This window comes from Dendronephthya gigantea, unplaced genomic scaffold (assembly GCF_004324835.1).
Source record: "Dendronephthya gigantea isolate DGI-Jeju-01 unplaced genomic scaffold, DenGig_1.0 000704F, whole genome shotgun sequence".
NCBI lineage: Eukaryota > Metazoa > Cnidaria > Anthozoa > Malacalcyonacea > Nephtheidae > Dendronephthya > Dendronephthya gigantea.
In genome coordinates this window covers 843-26284 of record NW_021163714.1, presented here as the reverse complement: position 1 = coordinate 26284, position 25442 = coordinate 843, and the positions used below count along the sequence as shown (strand labels likewise).

The window sequence follows — 25442 nt, the reverse complement described above, 5'->3', positions numbered from 1 at the left end:
GCCGAGATGAATAATAATCGCACCGAGGTCATGAAATTAGTCAATTATTTCGTTAATGCGTCCAAATGCCTAACTGAGTATTTGATTATGAATTGAGTATTATACATTTTAGCAACAGCTGACATTGCGGTAGGAAGTTTTAAAAAAATCCGGTTTCTTCTAGTGAATTTTGGTTATCACTGGTTGGAATTTGGATTGGTTGGAATTTTGGTCGATTATCCATGTTTCGTGCCACGCGTTTTTATCTATAACTATATCCACTTGTTAGCAAATTCACTATTACATTCATGCACCTTTCGAACAACTGGCCTCTTTATTAGTGCGTCGCCTGAAATTTTGGCTCTATCTGAAAACACACTCGCCTAGAGTGGTTACATGCACCTAGCTTTGTTTGTAGGAGAAATGCAATTGATTTGAAAAATTCTAGGGTTATACGGTGGAAAATACGCTATTTCGTGCCAAAAATCCCAAAAATATAACAAGTGTACACATGTGAAATTTAACTGTCTATTACCCCATGTTTTCGACTGTATACCTCTCTATACGTAACGATTCATGGGACATGAACATAATTGTGAACGATTAGGAGGTAACTGAGAAAAATATATATCAGTTCGATAGAGCCACTCGTCCGTACAGAGTCTATACTCACAATACACTAACCGGTCTAACCCTGTACCCTAAAGCTTTCAAAGCTCCACGGTGGTGAATGGATGTCTCTTACCGCCTTCTAAACCTTTTTAATCCTTTATGATGAACTGTATCTTGTCTTGTCTTATTGAGTTTAAAGAAATGTCAAAATAGTAAGCTATTTGATAAAATAAAACGCTGGAGTTTTTATAGGAATTTTAGGGTATTCGAATAATTATTAAGTAGCCTGGTTCCAAAGATCTAAAGGCTTACAATTTGAAAAATTTCGACACCCACCATGCATGGTGGTGCGACCAATGTTGTCCAATTTCTTACATCTTTGTTTTTTAGATATCGTTATAGGCTTCTGGAGGCTAATTAATTATTTTGATTATATTGAGTTTTTATTGCTATATCCAAATAAATATAAATCGAGTAATGAAAGGGGTCACTAGAAATCCGGTATGAATTAAGACGGTCACTAAAAAACGTAGTTCCTATGCGCGGATGGAAAAGTTTTTCATTTTCCATTATCAGTCATTTCACCACGTGTGCAGTTGTTTATATACGCGACGCGACCAACTAGCAACTTACCTGTGCGCAGGTTCCCGATTAGGGTGATATGGCCTTCAGCTAGCCACGCTGAGGGTCGACCCGAGAGGAAAATAAAAAAAAAACCAAGCCGAAACTGTAGGTCGCTGTCGCTACGCGACGCGACCAAAAATGCGCAACTTTCTGCGCGATGACCGTGTCTGAACTGTCGTTTCTGTGCCCTCAGCTTTGAATGAAAGAAGCTTTAAATTAATTTCTGAGCATACTCGACAGGTTTCGACATATAATGTATGGTCAAGGTTCGGCACACTATCGGCAATGTTTACAGCTCAGTATAATTTTGAGCAATTATATAGTAAACAACTGCTATATATTTAAGTGCAAATCAAAACGCTTTTTGCTCATGCTCACTGTATTTCGCATGAAGTAATATATTTTTTGGCATAAGCAGGCCACTTACGAACGACCTGAGCTAGGATTGGGCGTATGTGATGTGATGTTGACAAACTTTTATCGAGCACAGTAAACCTACACCTGCTACCCTAAGTAAAAGATGTAGAGCGGTTTTGAAATGGGCTGTTCTGTGTTTCTCCTGCTTTCAACATGCGACCGACAGTTCGGTATATTGTTCATTTTTATTATTAAGAACATTTACGACACAAAGTTTGCATGGCTGCATTGGCTGGCTACGCCGCTGTGAACGACGCGACCATAACGCCTACTTGGCGTCTTGTTAACTTTTGTTGCAAATATAAACCTGGCCTGAAGCAAATATATATCATGTATTTCAACAGTGATATTTTTCAATGTTCGTTATTGCTGAATGGTCGAAGTCGTAAAAGTAAAATTCTATATCGTAAAGTCGATTCTCGAGCTATCGAATTCAACTATAATCGTATTATTGTACTACGAATAGTTTTCAATACTACAATTTTTAGCGAAATTTCAATTTCTTTTAAGCAGATTCACCTTTCAAAATAAATGCTTTCCCAATCAAAATAATTTTAACGAGATTTGCGAATAAATTCAAAGATGTGTCATACATTTGTTGATAAATCCACATATTAAATTTACAAAATACGTTAATAATTTAAAATACAAAATTTACTCATTTACCCATGTTCAAAAACACTCTAAAAAAGCTTGAGAATCGTTCATTTGAAACAATGTTTTTCTACCCGAAGGCAACTTTTACATTCTCTCTTAAAGTCAATTTTTTGTATATTTTCATAATCATCCAAGTGAAAATATTAATTCAAAAAGGTTTTAAAACTCAAAATATCAGTTATGCTGAATAATTTAATTTAGTTATTCGCACGTTTGCAAACGTTTGCTAGTTACCAGTTTCAACATGTCTCAAACTCACGCGTGCGCATATCTTAAAAATATTTCGCATTTGCATTCCCGGGCGTAATTAAAATATCCGAGCGGAATTACCACCCTCGGTCGGCGCTTCCCACCGCCTGGGAAATTACAATTCGGTTGTTTCTTCTGTTATGCCGCAAGAGGAGAAAGTGTTGCATTTTCTAGATTTTGAGCGCGCATAATCATGTTTCGTCAATATTGGGCGCAACTTTGTCACTAGAAAGAATATTTTTTAAGATTAGAACAATCAATTTTTACCTTGTACATGTAGTATCAGCAACGGTCGTTCTGGCAGTCATCCTCGCCTTTAATTGGCACGAGATTGCCAAACCTTGTCCCTGAAAAAATATGTTAGCGCCCACGTTATATTTTTTTAAGATAGGTCAGCATTGTTATTGTAAGATAGATTTTGTTCGGGCGTATTCTAGACGCTTTTCACATTAAAGTTTAAATTTTGAGAAATTAGAATATTTTATACACTGCTTTGATTTGATGTGTATTTCGGTTGGTTAATATACATATATTTCGTTCTGCCTGACAGATCACTTTTGTAAGTGCAATAGCTTACAATAGGCTTGTATGTACTTTGTCGTCTTTCAGGAATTATGTTGGACAATAATATATTTAGGTGTTCTAGTACATGGAAAATGACGATTTATCTTTCTTTAAAAATGTCCATGGATGCAAACTCAAATGATTCCGTAATCAATCCTGAATATTTTTTCTGAAAAAAAGAACGCGGGAATTAAACAAAAAGTTTTACTAGTTAGTGTTTTACCCTGAGCTAACTAAAGGAGTTTAACACGTTTACGACGACATACTTTAACACGTTTTAACGACGTTTAGACGACATACTTTAACAGGTTTTAATTCATGTTTATCGTAAATTTTGAAAAGTGTCCGCTGTCCGGTGTCCGCGTTTTCCAATAAACCACACTCATAGCATTAACAGCGACATTCGCAATCGAATGACTATGCTATTGAGTGACTCTAGTCGTTCGTGCGCACATTTTTATCATTATACATTTTGGAACAGCTAAATTTCTTAAAACTTCACAAAATTTCTTCTCGGCAACTGCACTGTGTTCAAAGTTTGAAAGTCCGAAAATTTTAGAGGGGCTGAAGCAGACAAATGGCTACCCTGTGTTGAGACTTTGGAATAATTAGTTAGGAATAATTATTATTCAATGACGTAATATTTGTATGTGTATATAAATTATTTCTGATATGAAATATACATCTTTTAACACTGAATGTCGAGTACATAACACCCTGAAAGACAATAGTCTCGTAGTTGAACCTTAAAGGATTTTATTCATTCGTAAAATGTATTTAATACAATCAAATATTATAACATATAGATTGTGTAAACTTCTATGTCCAAACTTCTATGCCTCTACTAGCAAGCGTATGTTTTGCGTAGTTGGTTCTACTGAACTTTTTGTGTAGTAATCTCGAGTTTCGCGTGTTGTGATTATGAATTTCCTTTTTAGTAGAGAAATAATTTCTGAATATTTCTGGAAGGTTTTGTAAATAGAAATATCAGAACATGAATATCCTTATTAAATAATCATTTATTTTGAATAAATTGAGTATTTGCAATTCTTTAAAAGTTGGTTCGGAATGATCAAAAGAAGATTTGAAAGCCATTAATCTCACAATTTTTTTTGAATATTTACTAACTTTTTAATACGGGATTTGTAGGTGTTACCCCATATTAGGTTGCCATACGTTAGATATATGGATGGACCAAGGCATAATATATTAGTTTCAAAGAGTTTAAGTTTGTGAAATGCTTTATCCTGGAAATGAATGCTGCACATTTAATGATTTTTTTGTAATCAAATCCATGTGGTTACACCATGTCAAGAATTCATCAATAACAATCCCTAAAAATGTAGTGTTTTAGACTTGTTGTATATTGTTATTATTGATCGAAATGTTAATGGTATCTTCAAGCTTCTTTTTTTTTTGTTCTAAAAAGAATAAATTTGTTTTTTCTGCATCCATAGACAATTTATTTGCATTAAGCCAATCTGAATTTTTTTTTAATTTCGACTTGAATGAATTCATCCAATTTTCTAAGACATTCATGACTATATAGTACGTTTGTGTCATCTGCAAATAATACAACAGAAATCAGTTTTTTGGCCACTCCTCTATTACCATAATGTTCCAATTTCTTTATCAGAATCTTGTGATCAATTGTATCAAATGCCTTAGATAAATCAAGGAAAATACCAACAGAGTATTTACCATCATCAATTACATTAGTAATTTTATCAATAAAGTCAATTAATGCATGTTCAGTTGATCTCTGTTTCCTAAATCCATATTGATGCTTTGAAAAAATTTTATTTTTATCAATAAATTTTGACAGTCTATTAATCATAAGTTTTTCTAACAATTTTGCAAAACAAACAAGAACTGATATTGGTCGGTAGTTTTCAAACTTCATTTCGTCATTAGCCTTGAAAATTGGTGTAATCAATGCGACTTTTAGATTGTCTGGAATGATTCCAGTCGTAAATGTTAGATGAAAATGTGTGTTAATGATTTAGAGATTTCTCTAGCTGCTAGTTTTGTAATGGTTGTGCTAATACCATCATATCCACATCGTATATTGCTTGATGTTTTTTAGTTCAACTTCTAATTCATTTTCTGTGATGGGATAAGGAAAACCTAAAGTCACTTTTCAGATATTTATTAAAATTATTATTGTCATTTTGTTTTATTTTATTTGCCAAATGGGGTCATTAGTAAAGTAGTCGTTGAAGTGATTAGCTATTTCTTGGGGATCATCTAAATTATTTGATGAGTTGGTTTCAACAAAGCTTTGTGATATTTTCGTGCTTTTCTTGGGCTTATTGAGTAATTCATTATTAAGTGTTTTCCACACCATTCTTGAATTCTGTTTGTATTAATTTGATCAATTGATATTCATAATATGTTTTTTGGCTATTTTTATTATATGATTTAGTTTGTTTGTATAATTTTTGTACCGTTGTTCCTTTTTGCTATTACAATTCATAACGAAGGATTTATAGAGTTTGTTTGTTTTTCCTGATTGACTTTAATATACAGTTTGCCATATATGGACTTTTGATTTTGTCTATTTTTTTATTGTTTTGTTTTCGTTTGATTGGAAAATTTTCTTAATATATATCCGAAAAAATTTCTAAAAACTCATTATAGGCCTTATCAGGATCATTTGTTTTATTCCAGGGAAGGTTTTTAGTTGCATTTTTGAACGCCTCTGTGTTATTTTGATTAAATGCTCTTTGGTATGATACTTTTCGTGTGTTAACATTTTTCGTGGTGTTTTTGCTGGATAAATTTGTATTAAACATATGCACTATTGGCAAATGATCTGAAATATCGCTAAAGATTATACCGTCGAAGCTTTCATTAAGTTCTTCTATATTGATAGTGCAAAGACTCGGGTGTATGTGTCAAATGTATAACGTGATGTTGCTACCCTGAGTCACCAAGTGGGTAAGCTGAAAAATTAGCTTGAATCGAACCTGCGACCTTTGGTTTGCTAGTCCAATGCTCTTCCAACCGAGCTACAAGGTCAAGACGGTTCGAGTAGTTGATATTTCGGAACTCAGTCTAGTCACTATCAATTTAAGACGCACAGATATGGAAGAGACTAGACTGAGTCCCGAATTATATCAACCACTCGAACCGTCGATCTTGACCTTGTAGCTCAGTTGGAAGAGCATTGGACTAGCAAACCAAAGGTCGCGGGTTCGATTCCCACCGTGGTCAAGCTAATTCTTCAGCTTGCCCAGTTGATGACTCAGAGTAGCAACATCACATATACATTCTTCTATATTGTTACTAGAAATCTCATCAATTAGTGTGGCAGCATGATGAGTAATTCTCGTTGGTTTCGTGATTAGCGGAAAAAAAGACGAAGTGAAAAGTTGTTCAATAAATTGGTTTGTATGATCACAAGATCCTGATTTAAACAGGTCAATATTAAAATTTCCCATTAAGTAACATGGTTTATTTTCTCGATCGATATTTTCTAGAATCTCAATTATTGTAGTTTTAAATGATTCAAAATTGCCATTTGGTGGTCTATATACACTACACCAATAATGATTTTTTACCATCTTTATTCATCACTTCAGTGAACCTTGTTTCAATTATATCGTTTACGTTTATATCCAAATCATTTCGACTTTTATACTCTAAATGTTTTGAAACATATAAACCACCACCTCCGCCTTTTTTATTTGGTCTGTTTGAGCCGAATATTCGTATTCATCTAAGGGAAAACAATCTATGTTATTATCATTCAACCAAGTCTCAGTAAGTCCTGTTATCTGGAAAGGTATATGTCTAAAGTATCCTTCAAATTTTTGAGTGAATCAAATTTGTTTGCATACGCCTTATGTCCAAATGTAGTAGCGAAAATTTTTTTGTTATATTTCTTTTTTCAATTTGTGATTTAAAATCTTTCGGTAGGAAATCAAGTTCCATATTATTGCTGGACAGCGCTATGTTTTGATTTTGTTGAGAAGGATTAAATCTTAATTGCATGGCTTAGCCTATCCATACAACTTTGGTTTAAAATGTTTGTAGAACCTAATGTTTTAACTGTTTGACTACCTGACTATAGGGAAGTTTGCCATTGTATATGGCATTAGAACGTAAGACTAAGCATCAGTTGATACTTACTCCCGCTATAGCAGCCTGTCGTTTCACATTGAATACAACATAGCTTTATCACAGTTAATGTTTTATAGGCTACCAACATCCACGTATTGCGTACCTATTTTTTACATATCTTTTATATATCATTATTGGGGATCATTAATTTTGGTTGGCGATCAAGAAAAACGACAAAAGAGCATTATTGCATTTCTCATAACTGAGTATGGGAACAATGCAGTAGACCAATAGAATAAGCCAATTGAACAGATTTGTTTGCCCAGGGCAAAACGCTAGCTTTTATGGTCGCATACAATCTTTACTTGAAGTATTTCTACATATGCTTGGTCAGGAAAGCATCTGAGACTCACTGCATTGTATTACATTGTAATAAAATTCTAACCTTCCGACGTTTACTACAAAATAGCTTTAATACTAGAAATACATGCATGCAGCAACCCCTCGCTATTTCAAACCAAGTAGACAATTTCCTGAGTTAACCTGACTTGAACTTATATTATGGAATGACACAAAACTCAAATCAGTCTTATTATATTTTACCGAGTATATTATAGCTAATGTTTCCATCATTCAATACAAAAATAATCATAAAGCTAGTGTAAACATTGCCCGTTCAATTTAGTGTAAACATTGCCCGCTGCATTATACCATGCCAGCAATTAAGTAACGGTTTAAAATCGAAGTTTCAAACGATTAAAACAGTACAAAATCTTCACAGACATAGAAAAAACTTCAAATGTTATTTTATTCTGTATTTTGCAGTCGACGCCGGCGGCTAAAATTTTCATACTTTATAAATATAGTGTGTATTTTTGATACCAAAATTCCAATTACACTTTCAAAAACACTTTTTGAAGTTAAAGCAAAGGTGTAATAGCCTTTCACAGGTTTATGCGTTTGCATAAAAAGCTGAAAATTTAACAAATAAACGGCATACAAAGCTAAAAAGTATACAAATACGGCTCATTCTTATCGCGAAACAAATACGAAATAAACAAAGTAAACACGTACCCTTTGTCTTTGAAAACATTTATAAGTTTGCAGATTATGAATTATTCCTCTTGCACGGCTTTTTCTTGACCGTATCCACGTTAATCTTTGCTAACTGTCATGCTTCATATATCTTTTTTCTTCTCGTTTTACTTTCTTTGCACAAAGTTTATGAAACGCTTTTACAAAAATGTTTACGAAATGACAGTTAATATAAATTGCTGACGTTCTCATTGAAATACAAACTTTCTGTCCTAGCCAATCAGAACGTTCGTTGCTTACCAGACGTTACTCGCGCATGCGCATAACTTACAAAACCACCCAACGTCGACCGTCCATGACACAGAGGAGAGATGGACAGAGAGTCGACTCTTCCGATTTAATGTTGAAACGAGTGTCCCCGAGTTTTGCCTAATACACGTCATTCTCGCGTCATTTCCACGCGCCACGCAACCACCCGATTCTCTTCTGGTAAGCTCTTTCGGCCAAATTTCAATACAAAAGTATAGAAAAAACGCTGTTCGACCGGTGAAAAATTGATTTTTTTTTGAACTGGGTCGGATTATCTTCATTTTTTGACTACAATTTTGGAGATGAACGGTGAGTTGTTTGTTTTGTTGGGTTTAAATGATCGTGCTGTTTTTAAAAGCAATATTAAAATCCTTGTTTTATAAGTGAGTTCTGATTACCCTTGTCGGCTGCCATATTTTTACCCGAATTGTCAAATTGTGTTTGCCAAAGTGAAACGTTGTCAGAGCTGCTTTTCTACTGTTTGTCAACTAGCAAGCAGAGTGTTTGCATATATGTGGGATTACAATATAAGACGAATTTCAAAGAATACTTCTTAATTCGCGTTTTAGTTTTAAAATATCGACAAAATACATTGCAAAACATTTCAAAACAAAACAGAGTTTTAGGCGTTATATAACTTTACCTCGCTGAGGATATCAGTTTTTAATAATTAGTACCATTTGATGATACAAACATTCACTGAAAACATTCATAATTATGTATCTTTACTTCTCAAGCAGAGTTGCTGTTCGATTACATACTTTTTCAGTCATTTTTCAAACTTTTTTGATCAAATTTTCAACAAGCATATCATCCTTGAACTTTCTAAAGAAAATATATTTTAGCTCTTACCTTACACTGCAAAAAACGTTTGCAACATTTCAGGCAAAGCGGTAAAATTTTTTTAAATTGCATTTTTACTGGCAAAAATTCCATTTTTCCTTATTAAAAATGTGCTCGGAGCTTACCAGAGAGGAATCGGGTGTAAACGTTTACTAGCGCGCGCGAGTAAAAAAGTGGGGACGCGTGGAGCCGCGAGTCAACTCTGTCAATCTCTCCTCTGTGTCCATGACAAAGAATTTGGACAACTTTGGATTCGCCTATGTTCTACCGGGTTCCGGGTGTAATTCCTAATCTCCGAGCGGAATTAGTACCCTCGCAGGCGCTCCGCGCCCGCTCGGGGATTACATGCGTATAAGACTGAAAAGATCGATATAAACATGGAAATACAACACTTGAAATCTCCTAAAAAATTGAAAGCAAACTATAAAAGCAAACTTTAAAAATAAATAATTATTATCCCTAGTTCACTTACAAAAAGTGTAAAGTGTGTCTTCTTCGTATTTAACAGATGACCTTTTCTTATACACTCAGCTGGACTTATTTTGCAGCTAAATGCCCTTGTGTTTATATACCCCTTGACGTCTTATGTAATTGGCCGGATAAATACCGATATTATTACGTAACATCAAAAATTTTAGAATTTATGGCAAAATATCAAACATGCACAATGTAAGGAGTTCTGTGTGTGGCAATACCAAACATCCATTTGTTTTTATTAGATGCCATGGGTACCATAGCAATACCCCTTGAAATTTACTAATCTATCAATGGCCTTGGTGCTTTTGATAAAGACTCGTGCGCTTTCAAAGGCATGCTGTAGGACGTTAACCTAAATGTGAAACCAGTGAAATACTTAATCCGGAAGATAATAGATATATAGCCATAAGATCAACATATTCATTTTACAAGATCTGGATTTATGGACATCTCAATTGAAATATATTATCATGAAATTACGTGGTGTCTTTTTAGGTCTAATTTAGTTCTTGTAATATTGCAACGGTAGCTGCAGGGCAGTAGCAACACCGATTTAGGAAGAGAGCAATATATCGATATATCAATGTTTACATATCATAGGAACAATAGCGTACAAATAATATAAATTGGCATTTGGAAGTCTGAAGGGGTTGTTTGTTCGCTAATTTAAATTATCCTTGCTTTCTTCATAACGACGTTCGAATGACATTCGCATTCAGTATCTCTCGACACGGCATTGTCTAAGCCAGACTAGGAACAGAATCACATTTGTGAGGGTTGTATAATTAATATCGTAAAATGTGCTTAATTAGGTAAATACAACACTTGACATAATAGAATTGAACTTAAGTATTACTTATTAACTTAAGTAAAATCACAGTCGTTCCAAACTTGGCCTTGGAGCTCAGACGGTAGAGCATCGTTCTAGAAATGCGAAGGTCGCGGGTTCGATTCCCACCGCGGTCAAGTAGAATTTTCTGCTTGCCCGGTTGGTTATACTTGTGCAGAAGAACAAATACACCTTACATATATATATATATATATATATATATATATATATATATATATATATATATATATATATATATATATATATATATATATATATATATATATATATATATATATATATATATATATATATATATATATATATATATATATATATATATATATATATATATATATATATATATATATATATATATATATATATATATATATATACAAGTCTCCTTCAATGCACGGAGAGAAAGAGAGATCGATTCATCATTTTGAAAATTCATATTGGAGAGAATTTCGCCTCTGCCAATATCGCCGAGTAATGATCAGAATGCTGTTATTGTCTTTTCTTTGCCTTGCAGAATTAAAATGCAATTTTTGCAGCATGGTAACAATACAAACATGTAATATAACCGCAATTTCTGAAACTTTAGCGTTAAAGCTGAACTATTGTTACTGTATATCTCAGTCTAAATTTCTTCGTACCGAAACACAATTACTATTGCATGGGCAGTTGTTTTTCTTTACTACTACTACTAAATTCAGAGACATACAGTAACACTAGTTTAGCTTTAACGCTAAAGTTTCAGAAATTGCGGTTATATTGCATGTTTGTATTGTTACCATGCTGCAAAAATTGCAATTTAATTCTGCAAAGCAAAGAAAAGACAATAACAGCATTCTGATCATTACTTGGCGATATTGGCAGAGGCGAAATTCTTTCCAATATGAATTTTCAAAATGATGAATCGTTTTCAATATCTATATCTTTCTCTCCGTGCATTGAAGGAGACTTGTATATATATATATATATATATATATATATATATATATATATATATATATATATATATATATATATATATATATATATATATATATATATATATACATATACATATATACATATATATAGTCTGTTGCTATTCAATTCTATTATGTCAAGTGTTGTATTTACCTAATTAAGTACATTTTACCATATTAATTATACAATCCCTCACAAATGTGATTGTGTTCCTAGTCTTGCTTAGACAATGCCGTGTCGAGAGATACTGCATGCGAATGTCATTCACACTTCCAAATGCCAATTTAGAAGTGAATATAAAGTAGAAATATAAAAATAATGATTTTCGGGAGCTTTTCGGTTGGGTTATATTTTATAAAAAAAGATAACTATATATAGGCACGCCAATTTGAGGCGGATAACGCAAATTGAGGCTTGATAATTCTCGATATCATGCGAAAACCAAATTCAATAATTGTTTCCTTTTTAGAGAGGAAGCTTGCGCCATATTATTGACAACAAACTATGGCGGCAAAAATTACGTCAACAACGGATAATTTTCAATGTCGTGCAGGTGGCAAGACATCGAGAATTATCACAGGGTGCCCGCCTTAGCGTTTGTTATTAAAATATCGCTTTAAAAACTAATGCTGCAAAAGATGACAAGAAACGACTTGCAGTTGAATTTAGGAATATATTCGACGAGAAAAACAACCTTCAGTTGAATTTAAAAAGTAAATTCCGAGGTAAATTTGACAACAGTCTACATGAATTGCAACTTTGTTATAAACGTACATGAAGTACTTCAGCGTGGAGCCTTAAGCACTGATGTGTTGGACCGCGAGCGCAACAAGTGACGTCAGGGCACACGCTGGGAGCGGAAAAAGAATAAAGGGATGAAATCATGTGCTCCGCTCCGCAGCCTCCGCGCGCATATAGCCTGGACAGCTCGTATATTGTCGGGAGTCATCAGGTTTATGCCGAAACCAAAAACGCGCGAAATTTAAACTTCAAACAATGATGCTCGGTGGTGACAGGGTTTTGCAGGAATTTGAAGAAATCGTTGATACAACTGTGCGTAATAAAGCAAATGCGTTAAAAGAAAGACGTATAATTAATTGGTAAGTGTTTTTCTTTATATCATTGCTCAGCGATGCGTAAACTGTCCACTTTAGCGTGACGGTCTAATATACACACAAAGCGTAACAAATTTATGGTGATATTTAATATCTGATAGGATGTTAAAGACGTATATGATGTGTCATGGCACACATAACATTTCAGTTTTTAAATTAACCGACGATGTTAATCAATTTTATCTACAACATCGAAAGAGAATAATCGTCCTTTGAAAGAACACGAGCTCGGGCGGATTATAAAGCGTGTATTTCCCACAATAAAAAAAGCCAAAATAACTGTTACTAAAGATGGGATGACGAAACGTGAACCAGTGTACGAAGGAATATGTGTTGTTGAATCAACACAAAAATTTCTGAGCTGGGATGACGTTAAAAATTATTCTCCCGCAGGGGCGTAACTAGAACGATAATTGGGGGGATGAATATTCATATATTCAGTTCTGCCCGACGGATTTCTATTGTAGGCTATTGCAATTACAAAAGAAATCCGTAGGGCAGAACTGGATATATGAATATTCACCCCCCCCCCCAATTATCGTTCTAGTTACGCCACTGTATCTCCCGAAGCAATGTTCGCGAACAAGTGGACACTATCAAAGGCAAAGGAAACTGATGAATACGTGGAGTGGATAAATGTATCCTGCGATTCTTGCAATGGCGAAAGAGTCGTGAAGTCTCTGATGATTTTCAACAATTTTTCGTTCAAATTTTTCATTGGGTCACACGAAGTTGAATTAGAGGATCATTGTACAGTCATCCGTCAATCATTATTTAGATGGTCTTTTTCCTACTTGTTCAGCGTTCCAATATGTAATGGCTTTTCCGTTGAAGTGGACAAAAAAACTACTGATAAATCTGGAAATGTTGTAGGATTGACAGAACGGTGGTCAAATTTATCAGATAGCGAGTCGACATCACTGCGACACCGAGCAATTAATTGTGCATATATTTTCTCTGAAAAAGATGTGCTGCGGCTGTTCTACAATAAAGCACAATTCATACTATAAAAGTTTGAAAGAAAGTCATGCGTGCAAAGAGAAAGCTCTTTTCGCACCACAAAAGAGGGAAACGTACATGGGCGAAGAGGAGCTCAAAGAAAACTACAACAAGAAAAGAGAAGGCGCATAAATTGTGAACGTCGTGAACGATTCAAGCAGGATATTATAGATAACATGCACACATTTGCAGAAGAAGATAGCAACGACTTTAATACGATGTTTAGTAATATTGACGAGAATGAACTGAACCCAGACTTGAAAGTGTTTTGGGAAGCACAAAAGAAGGCCATGGAAATGAAAGACGGAAGAGAAAACAGATGGCATCCAAAGTAAGTGTACATGTATATATTTTTTATATTGTTAGCTTCTTTGGATAATTTTATGATTTGGCTGATGTATTGTACGTATTATAGAATAACTACACCGAGCTTATACTATATTAGACCTTGTTATTTGATATTCGTATCATTTATAGCACTTTCCAGTTGGGGATTTTCCCTGAAATATAAACAAACTGGAGAGTACAGAGCTGTTGATACCTTATTAAATCATTCCATGGAATTTATATAGAGTAATAAGCATGGCCTTCGAATAATAAATGTGTATATATTTTTTTATTATTTAGGATAATTCGCCTTTGTCTGTCATTGTGGATAAAAAGCCCAAAAATCTATGAAGAGCTAAGACAAAGTGGTGTTGTTGTTTTTCCTTCTTGGATGTTACTTTCTTTATACAAGAATTCAGTGAGCCAAAAGCCCAAAACCCAGGTCTTAATGACGATGTCTTAAATTGGATGATAGGAGAGGCGGACAAGATTAAACTGACCGCATTTGGCAGAGAAGGTGGTCTTATTTTAGACGAAATGTCAATACAGGTAAACCAGATTTTTTGATAAGTTGATCTCGTGAATAGTAAAACCAGTTTTACTTTGTGCAGGGAGAGAAAGGATTGTTTTTATTATAATTTTGTCCTTTTCTTCTTTTTATATACAGCTTAATTCAGTTAGGTTTGTCCAAAATGTTTTAAAACCTTAATTAAACTATGATTGTGCAAAAGATGATAGGTTATCGCTTATATATGCCCTAAATAATCAGTTCTCTTGCACTCATTGTTCAACCTTTAGTATTGAGTAAGACACGTCAAGTGTTTCCTGCCAGTCAGTCAGATTGTATCTCACATAATTGTATTTTGAATTAAACTGGTCACAATATTAATACATTTTGTGTTCCAATTTTATGTGATTACTGTCAATAAATTGTAAATGTACAGTGTGTCATATTAATATGAGTTTTGTAAATTTCATTTTCACAGGAAGATCTTCAAATGAAGACAAAAAATGGGATAACAACACTAGTTGGTTGTTCAGCTTGGTGAAACACATAATTATATGAATGCTTTGAGCACAGGTATTATGACAACATGTCTTCAATTAACATTGTTGTAATTTTAGAGAGCAATGAGCAAAATCAGTCATGTAATGGTTGTATTTGGGTGAATATTTATAACAACTTCTTGTACAGCTTACTAATATAACCATGTAATTATGTAGTAGAGGTAGCTAGTAGATAGCAACTGCCTTCTCCCCCCCCCCCCCCAACACACACACATATGTGTGTTATCCCATTTTTTGTCTTCATTTGAAGATCTTCCTGTGAAAATGAAATTTACAAAACTCATATTAATATGACACACTGTACATTTACAATTTATTGACAGTAATCACATAAAATTGGAACACAAAATGTATTAATATTGTGACCAGTTTAATTCAAAATACAATTACGTGAGATACAATCTGACTGACTGGCAGGAAACACTTGACGTGTCTTACTCAATACTAAAGGTTGAACTATGAGTGCAAGAGAACTGATTGATTTAGGGCATATATAAACAAGCGATAACCTATCATATCTTTTGCACAATCACAATCAAAGTTTGACATGTTTTGCATGTGAGTTTGAAATATTGATCCCTTGCCTTGTCTTGTCATAAAGCGATTCTGATCAATTCACTATACATATAAATAAGGACAAAAAATATAGTATATACAAATATGAACATTGAACTTTATAATAGTTACAAAGTACCCACTCGTTTTCACTCTGGTTTTTCTTTCTTTATATTTAGTGCCATCTTTCCTGGTTAATAACTGCCCAACGTTACTTAACACAGTTCTGTGAACCATTGGCAAATAATCCCAATGTTCCACAATGCACGCAGCATCCTTACCCTCATACGTATACTTCCCTGCACACTCAAGGATTTCCTTACAGCAACGATATTCCCTTGCGCTACTGAGGTGACGATCGTTGCACCGTCCACATTGACACCTATATTGTATTAATAGAGTGCCTTCAATGAAAAGTTTAGTTTAGGATGAACCAAATAATAGCGCGACTCACCATGAGTTCACTGGCACGTCCTTGCTCCATCTTTTCCCGAGCGTCTCGGAAGAAATGCCATCCTCGTCGTCTGTTGTACTCTCGTCAAACTCATCGCCGCTACTAGCAAGCGGTTCGTTTGAATAGGGTACAATAAGAGACGATTGCTCTAGAATTTCATCCTCGCTAGCGCTTTCTTGTGAAGATGAATTCGAGCTCGAAGAGCGTTCGCTTTCCTTAAAAACTTCCATCGCAGTAGCCATATTTTGCTAGGATTGTTTATTATGTTTATCGTGCGTGATTGTCGTCGTGTCCATTTGCATACGTCACAAAACATCATACTCATCCCCAGGCTCCATAAAAAATGGTCACTTAAAACTCTAACTTTAGGTAGCTCTATCTCGGTCACTAATATACGAAATTTTATAAAACAATTTTTCTACTTTCCGTCTATCCCTAATCTATCATTTTAAAACAAAAAAAATGTGATTTTTTCACTTCATAGACACTTTAAGGTTTTAAAACATTTTGGACAAACCTAACTGAATTAAGCTGTATATAAAAAGGAGAAAAGGACAAAATTATAATAAAAACAATCCTTTCTCTCCCTGCACAAAGTAAAACTGGTTTTACTATTCACGAGATCAACTTATCAAAAAATCTGGTTTACCTGCATGTATTGACATTTCGTCTAAAATAAGACCACTTTCTCTGCCAAATGCGGTCAGTTTAATCTTGTCCGCCTCTCCTATCATCCAATTTAAGACATCGTCATTAAGACCTGGGTTTTGGGCTTTTGGCTCACTGAATTCTTGTATAAAGAAAGTAACATCCAAGAAGGAAAAACAACACCACTTTGTCTTAGCTCTTCATAGATTTTTGGGCTTTTTATCGACAATGACAGACAAAGGCGAATTATCCTAAATAATAAAAAAATATATACACATTTATTATTCGAAGGCCATGCTTATTACTCTATATAAATTCCATGGAATGATTTAATAAGGTATCAACAGTTCTGTACTCTCCAGTTTGTTTATATTTCAGGGAAAATCCCCAACTGGAAAGTGCTATGAATAATACGAATATCAAATAACAAGGTCTAATATAGTAAAGCTCGGTGTAGTTATTCTATAATACGTACAATACATCAGCCAAATCATAAAATTATCCAAAGAAGCTAACAATATAAAAAATATATACATGTACACTTACTTTGGATGCCATCTGTTTTCTCTTCCGTCTTTCATTTCCATGGCCTTCTTTTGTGCTTCCCAAAACACTTTCAAGTCTGGGTTCAGTTCATTCTCGTCAATATTACTAAACATCGTATTAAAGTCGTTGCTATCTTCTTCTGCAAATGTGTGCATGTTATCTATAATATCCTGCTTGAATCGTTCACGACGTTCACAATTTATGCGCCTTCTCTTTTCTTGTTGTAGTTTTCTTTGAGCTCCTCTTCGCCCATGTACGTTTCCCTCTTTTGTGGTGCGAAAAGAGCTTTCTCTTTGCACGCATGACTTTCTTTCAAACTTTTATAGTATGAATTGTGCTTTATTGTAGAACAGCCGCAGCACATCTTTTCATGAACAGAGAAAATATATGCACAATTAATTGCTCGGTGTCGCAGTGATGTCGACTCGCTATCTAATAAATTTGACCACCGTTCTGTCAATCCTACAACATTTCCAGATTTATCAGTAGTTTTTTTGTCCACTTCAACGGAAAAGCCATTACATATTGGAACGCTGAACAAGTAGGAAAAAAGACCATCTAAATAATATTGACACGGATGACTGTACAATGATCCTCTAATTGGGTCTAACTTCGTGTGACCCAATGAAAAATTTGAACGAAAAATTGTTGAAAATCATCAGAGACTTCACGACTCTTTCGCCATTGCAAGAATCGCAGGATACATTTATCCACTCCACGTATTCATCAGTTTCCTTTGCCTTTGATAGTGTCCACTTGTTCGCGAACATTGCTTCGGGAGATACAGTGGCGTAACTAGAACGATAATTGGGGGGGGGGGTGAATATTCATATATCCAGTTCTGCCCTACGGATTTCTTTTGTAATTGCAATAGCCTACAATAGAAATCCGTCGGGCAGAACTGAATATATGAATATTCATCCCCCCAATTATCGTTCTAGTTACGCCCCTGCGGGAGAATAATTTTTAACATCATCCCAGCTCAGAAATTTTTGTGTTGATTCAACAACACATATTCCTTCGTACACTGGTTCACGTTTCGTCATCCCATCTTTAGTAACAGTTATTTTGGCTTTTTTTATTGTGGGAAATACACGCTTTATAATCCGCCCGAGCTCGTGTTCTTTCAAAGGACGATTATTCTCTTTCGATGTTGTAGATAAAAGCACTTGATTAACATCGTCGGTTAATTTAAAAACTGAAATGTTATGTGTGCCATGACACATCATATACGTCTTTAACATCCTATCAGATATTAAATATCACCATAAATTTGTTACGCTTTGTGTGTATATTAGACCGTCACGCTAAAGTGGACAGTTTACGCATCGCTGAGCAATGATATAAAGAAAAACACTTACCAATTAATTATACGTCTTTCTTTTAACGCATTTGCTTTATTACGCACAGTTGTATCAACGATTTCTTCAAATTCCTGCAAAACCCTGTCACCACCGAGCATCATTGTTTGAAGTTTAAATTTCGCGCGTTTTTGGTTTCGGCATAAACCTGATGACTCCCGACAATATACGAGCTGTCCAGGCTATATGCGCGCGGAGGCTGCGGAGCGGAGCACATGATTTCATCCCTTTATTCTTTTTCCCCTCCCAGCGTGTGCCCTGACGTCACTTGTTGCGCTCGCGGTCCAACACATCAGTGCTTAAGGCTCCACGCTGCAGTACTTCATGTACGTTTATAACAAAGTTGCAATTCATGTAGACTGTTGTCAAATTTACCTCGGAATTTACTTTTTAAATTCAACTGAAGGTTGTTTTTCTCGTCGAATATATTCCTAAATTCAACTGCAAGTCGTTTCTTGTCATCTTTTGCAGCATTAGTTTTTAAAGCGATATTTTAATAACAAACGCTAAGGCGGGCACCCTGTGATAATTCTCGATGTCTTGCCACCTGCACGACATTGAAAATTATCCGTTGTTGACGTAATTTTTGCCGCCATAGTTTGTTGTCAATAATATGGCGCAAGCTTCCTCTCTAAAAAGGAAACAATTATTGAATTTGGTTTTCGCATGATATCGAGAATTATCAAGCCTCAATTTGCGTTATCCGCCTCAAATTGGCGTGCCTATATATAGTTATCTTTTTTTATAAAAAGATATTTTCACTCCTAAAAAAAAGCTGTGTATTAAAAAAATTGTGCGCATGCGGGGTCGATGATGAATCCCTTCCAAAAAATTCACATAACATTTCATATATGAAATATGAGTTTCATATATGAAATGAACATGATCATATTATATGAAATGAAAAACTTCATATATGAAATTTGATTTTGACATAAGTAAAGTGGTTTTCAAATATCAAATGCTGCCTTCATATATATAATTTCACCTTCACATGTGAAAAGTAAAGTTCATATATGAAATTTCTTTCACACGTGAGATAGTAAAAAGTTCATAATGTATCAGTTTTCATTTTCATATAATTTTTGCGTCTTTTTTCGTATTTTTGCATATTACCCATTTGGGCTTTGGTATTAAAGGAATTTTGGTCATTAGTACCCTCTTCCCCCCGAGCATGTTGTTCCGATGATACCGTTATATTTAAAACTAGGAAAATTACAGCGGATTCCGTTTAACTGCAAGACAACAAGCGTTCGCAACGCATGTTGGGCCGTTTAATATATGACATTTAAAAAAGTCACATGCACAGTTTCCAAGGAATGGGCGGAGCGTTTCATTTCTACTTTAACACAGTTGCAGTGTTATTGAAAGAAAGTGCTTTGAAGAAGGTGCTTGTTTTAAAAGAAAGTGCTTTCCCATGACTGTAGGATTGCCCTTTCGTATTGACTTTCCACATTTTAAAAGACTGCAAGCATTTCGAATTTGTCTACATGCAAGATGCGCGCCAAAACCGTGTGAGTCTCAAAATTCAAACATCACATTCTAAACGACCCAACATGCCTTGCGAACGCTTGTTATTTTGCAGTCGACCGGAATCCGTTGTACAAGTGAGTATGGTTGTTGTATCTCAAAATTCGTAATGCATGCAGTTGTATCAAAATTCGTAATGCAGTTGTATCTCAAAATTCGTATCTGGACTGTCAAACGAGTTTACTGGTCAAACCCTATGATCGGATTAATCGGCATTGCTCGTAAACGGTATATAATTATGTGATTCGTACATGTATGTATCCGTGTGGAATAGTCCAAATATAGATATAAATAAGATATGTGGTTAAGCTGTAGTTAAGCTGTGTTCATGTGGTCTATTAAATAATTATTTTAATGAAGTTGTCAGGTATTTATTGTTTGTGTTGACCAGCTGACTTGATCTTCATATATAAGAAGTGACTAATTGACCGGCAGACGGTAACATTTCGGGGTTATCTTATAAACCACGGTAATCACTGATGAATCACGGGTAATTTGTTCAATTTATATTGATAGAAAACTAGCACAATAGCCAACTCAACAAGTACAATAAATGTTTTTTACCTTGATATGCAAAGATAGAGTCTACAACAAAATATTTAATGCATAATATTCAAGTTGACTCATTCTAGAGAGATGAAAGAGTGTTATTTAATTTTGACTTATCCACCGTTTAAGCTAAACGAGCTTGATACAACCGGCCCCAGAGCAGTGAAGATAGTAACAAGGAATGCTAGGTGCAAACAGATAAAGTATGAAATCATGAAAAAATGGCATGCAAAGCAAAAATAAAATTGAGCTTGATAAGTGTTCTTCTTTAAATGTTAGCTAAATTGTTTTTTTTAATTATATAGGTAAACATGTCTGTGTATTTAACACTTTTGTATTCAGTACATTTTTATTGTATAAAACCTCATAAGTTTATTCCAATAAATTTTCAATCCATACATTGAAATTCACTTATATGCAGCTATTTTATTATCTTCTAACTTTTTCATATGTGACGATACGAAAATATTCTTGATAAAAATATATAGCAAATATTCTTGGTTAAAAATCATATCAATATGGAATGATTTCACATCTGAAACAATTGCACATGTAAAATTTTCATATAATTTATGAAATAATTTCACATGTGAAATTTTCATATATGAAGTGCCTCAATTCCACATAAGGTTTCATATATGAAACATTTCATATGTAAAATCGTTATATGAACTTTTCGTAAGGGATAGCTTGCTCACAGATCTTTTCAATGCAGATACAGCTAGATAGATATTGGTACTACGAAATGTGAACAATGTGCGACACTGCGTATATTCTGAAGCCAGTATTAGCTTTACTAGACCATGGCATTTGCATTGTAAACTTTTTTGGCAATTTTGATGGTGAAATTCATTAAAGGAATCTCGTTATTTTATATTTATTATATTAAAATACATAATAGTAGTTGTAAACATATGATATGTTCTAGTTCACGTAATATGCAGTCTCTCTTAATAATTTGTTATACAGCAGACCACACTTCCAGAATTGCAATACACTGAAATATACTAGCAAAATACCTCCCATCAATCCGTGACTGAGTCCGATTTAAGCGTGGAAGACAATGCATGAACCAATGCACACAAAATGGGTTGTTTATATTGGGTAAATCTAACAAATATTCGGCAAAGAGGAAACGTCTTGTGCAATGACACGCACTTTATATGCATAAATTATATGCAAACAAGGTACTTATATACTGATAATAGATAACTAAATAATGCTAGAATAAGTTCAAATCATAGCTAATTTTAATAATTTTTTATCACTGCGCACATCATGAGGGGGGACATGATAAAAATGGTCGTAACTGGAAATTGGTAATTTAGAGATGTTGTAATTGTTTAGGTTCTGCAGACATTTTTCTGTATCTTTGAGTCCCTATGACTTAATTTCCAGCATTTTGGGGGACAATTACTGATGAATCCATTTTAACAGAGTGAGGTCTGTTGAGAAAACACCATTTATCACTGCATACTTCACATTTTATCGCTGCACATTCTACTTTTATCACAAATTGGTTACCTTTGCACACTAAAATTAGCAATGCTTAGCTTTCTTCACATTCTAAAATTGATTCTCTGTTTGTTACCCCGATGGAGCGAAAGCTTTTAAGTTAATTGAACCATCGTTAAAGAATATAACCCGGGAGCAGCGTGGTAGCGTTTTCAAACAACTTATAGCATCAAATGTCGACCTGAAGGCCTACTGACTTTCCTGACGAAGGCCCTCTGGTCGAAACGTCGAGAAGTGTTTTGTCTATTTTAGGCAGTTGCTATACCACATTTGATGCTACATCATTAAAAAAAATTCATTTCATATCCATTGAATAATTGTTTTAGTTTAATTACAAAGGTTTTGAAAAACGAATCTGCCATTCATTAATTTGGCAAGGGGAAGAAAAGAGAAAAAAAAACAAATAAGACAGGAGAAAAAATATGGATGAATAATTAGTCAAAAGATTGAGAGGAAAAAAGGTCAATTGATGTACGAATGAAAAAAACTTCAAAATATTGCAAATTGACGCCATCACTGCGTTAATAAAGTGTGTATGATGAAAATTTCTCCCCCATGCCGCGTAAAGTAATGATTTCGGAGTCATATCTCATGCATTAGTTAGACCTCAGCAAAAAGACTGTAAGCAATCCGGGCCGTACAGATAAATGCAATAACTTAAAATATGAAATATTCAACAATATTCTATAAGTATTTGAACTAAGTGGCGTCGCCATGCAGCATTGATAAGTGAGTGGTTAATTTCTGGTTCTGAATAATTGTTATTGCAAATTCATTGCCAAAATGTCATAACACTATTGAAATTGCGGGTAATTTGCCGAATTGGTCTACAGACTTTGTATAATTCGACGTCACTATACTGTCCTATCTTATATAATTGGGGGGGGGGGGTGCAACACCGTAGTTTTATCGACCAACACTTGGCACTAGTTGAGGCCCGTTTAAAGAAAGCGTATAAACAATGACGTCTGATTGGCTTTTTAAAATTGAACACATTTGGAGTTTGTCGCTGAAATTTTTCAAATGTTATTGCTTTTGAAAGTGTACGTAATTGAACATTACATGCAATTATTGAGAATGTTTTTTATCACTTTAAACGTTAACGATTTATCAGCACACGAGTGAGACGATTTCTCAAATTATCGCAAGCAGCTAAGCAAGTTGAGCAAAAACCGACGATTGTGTGCTATCACCGACCGAAATCTCGTTTAACCGACCACCTTTTTAAACGGTGTACCGCCACCCGAACATGCACCTCCGCATGCTACATCCCTGACACGACAGTAGTTTTACGAAGAAAAAGGTCACAGAAAACAGGAAACTACTTGTGTTCAACCAAATGAAAGAAGGACTGTGCTACTCAGCCACAATATCGAAACAATTCTCTGCCGGAAATAAAAAACAGCCCAGACACTGGCGGATATAACAAGGAGAATATATCATTCAATCTTTGCGGTGGAAGAGTCTAGTTGGCGCCTTCACTAGAGCCACTTCAAGCAAAGACAAGGACTAAAGGTGATAACAATATCCAAATTCAGATATTCAGATGACATTGCTTGTGAGTGAAATGGTAAGAATATTTACACAAGGTGAAGCAAGAAATGTTCCATTCAACGAGGCGATAGCTGAGCCTAAACACTATATATGACGATATATATATAATATAAACACTATATATATATTAATATATATAATATATAATATATATATAATATATATATTATATATATATATATAATATATATAATATATTATAATAATATATAATATATATTATATATATATTAATATATATAATATCTATATATATATATATATTTATATATAATATATATATATATATAATATTATATATATATATATATTTATATATATTATATATATATATATATATATATATATATATAATATATATTAATATATATATACACCCATTTGCAAAAACGTTGGCCATAGATAGATAGATAGATACTCGAAGTCTAATTAGAATTGCATATGATTACATTTGCATGGGATTTCAATCATATTACACAACATATGCAATTGTAATTAGATTTCGGATAGTCAGATAATCTTACTGGTACTAAATTCAGTTACCAGTTAGTTTTCATATTATTAAACTGCATGGCACGGCTAAGAAACAACGAATAATTCGTCGCTTCAAAGAGGATTCAAACTCGCATCTTTGGGTTTCTAGAAATAGAAAACAGCAAATATTCCAGATAAATATATGAAACCCGCGTGAATGCCGTACTGGCTACTGATAGCATGCATAGACCCGTAAGGAACACCACATGTTGCTTTGTCAACCTCTGTAACAAAATGTTATGATCAATGGTATCAAAAGCCTTTTTAAAATCAATGAATAGAATAGCTTCATATTACGGTGAATATTCATATATTCAGTTCTGCCCAACGGGATTCTTTTGTAAGCTATTAAAAATACACGAAATTTTAGGAACCCAGTATGGAGTCGCCTCTAAGTGTATTCCTAGCATATGAGTGATAGTACTGATATTCCACTCTAAAAAGGTTCTATATAGTTATAATCAACCACAATAGGGTTAAATTTTGACGAGGAAATTAATCAGTAGTAGACCAACATGTACCTGGTTAAGTTAACCAGGAAGATTGGTTACCGAAATTAACCAGGATTTTTGGTTAAATATGCCCAGGCATTCTTGTTGCACACTGACACTTAAAGCTGTTCACGGGACGTAACCAGGATACAATTCAAAATATTGCTAACTAATGGGGGTTTAATCTAAAACAAAGTGTGCATTGCAAACTTTATGTACACACGTCCTGTAGAGTTTTCTATGTAATTCATGTAAATCATGTTCAAAAGACTAATTGCATTTGACAGCATGAAGAATTAATGCAAAATACGTATTACATAGCTATATTCAATAGCAGGTGATGAGGTGATAAGCTCGATGGAATTGTTCTAAAATCTAATGTTCTAAATACAATGTATATATATGTTCAAATGTAAATTATACCTTGATATGGAACATTAACTAACAACAACAATTTATTGGGTACAATGAAAAAAGTCAATAATATCCCCTTATCGTCACTTTAAGAATGCCCGCATTCCAACAATGGCTAGCGAGGTCTTGCCACTCGCATTATCA

At 34.2% G+C, this 25442-nt stretch overlaps 1 protein-coding gene and 1 non-coding gene across 2 annotated transcripts; one reads left to right on the top strand and one right to left on the bottom strand.

The window, feature by feature from the left end:
• Nucleotides 1–6245: 6245 nt before the first annotated feature.
• Nucleotides 6246–6318, top strand: Trnaa-agc. The gene has a single exon. It is a non-coding gene; the product is annotated as a tRNA-Ala (tRNA).
• Nucleotides 6319–15387: 9069 nt separating this feature from the next.
• On the bottom strand, nucleotides 15388–16419 carry LOC114544255. Its single transcript, XM_028562936.1, has 3 exons — nucleotides 16157–16419; nucleotides 15842–16084; nucleotides 15388–15403 (listed from the first exon to the last, which is right to left on the bottom strand). The coding sequence occupies exons 1-3, from the start codon at nucleotides 16396–16398 to the stop codon at nucleotides 15388–15390; spliced, it is 501 nt and encodes a 166-aa protein (XP_028418737.1). The 5' UTR covers nucleotides 16399–16419.
• Between the last annotated feature and the right edge of the window lie 9023 nt (nucleotides 16420–25442).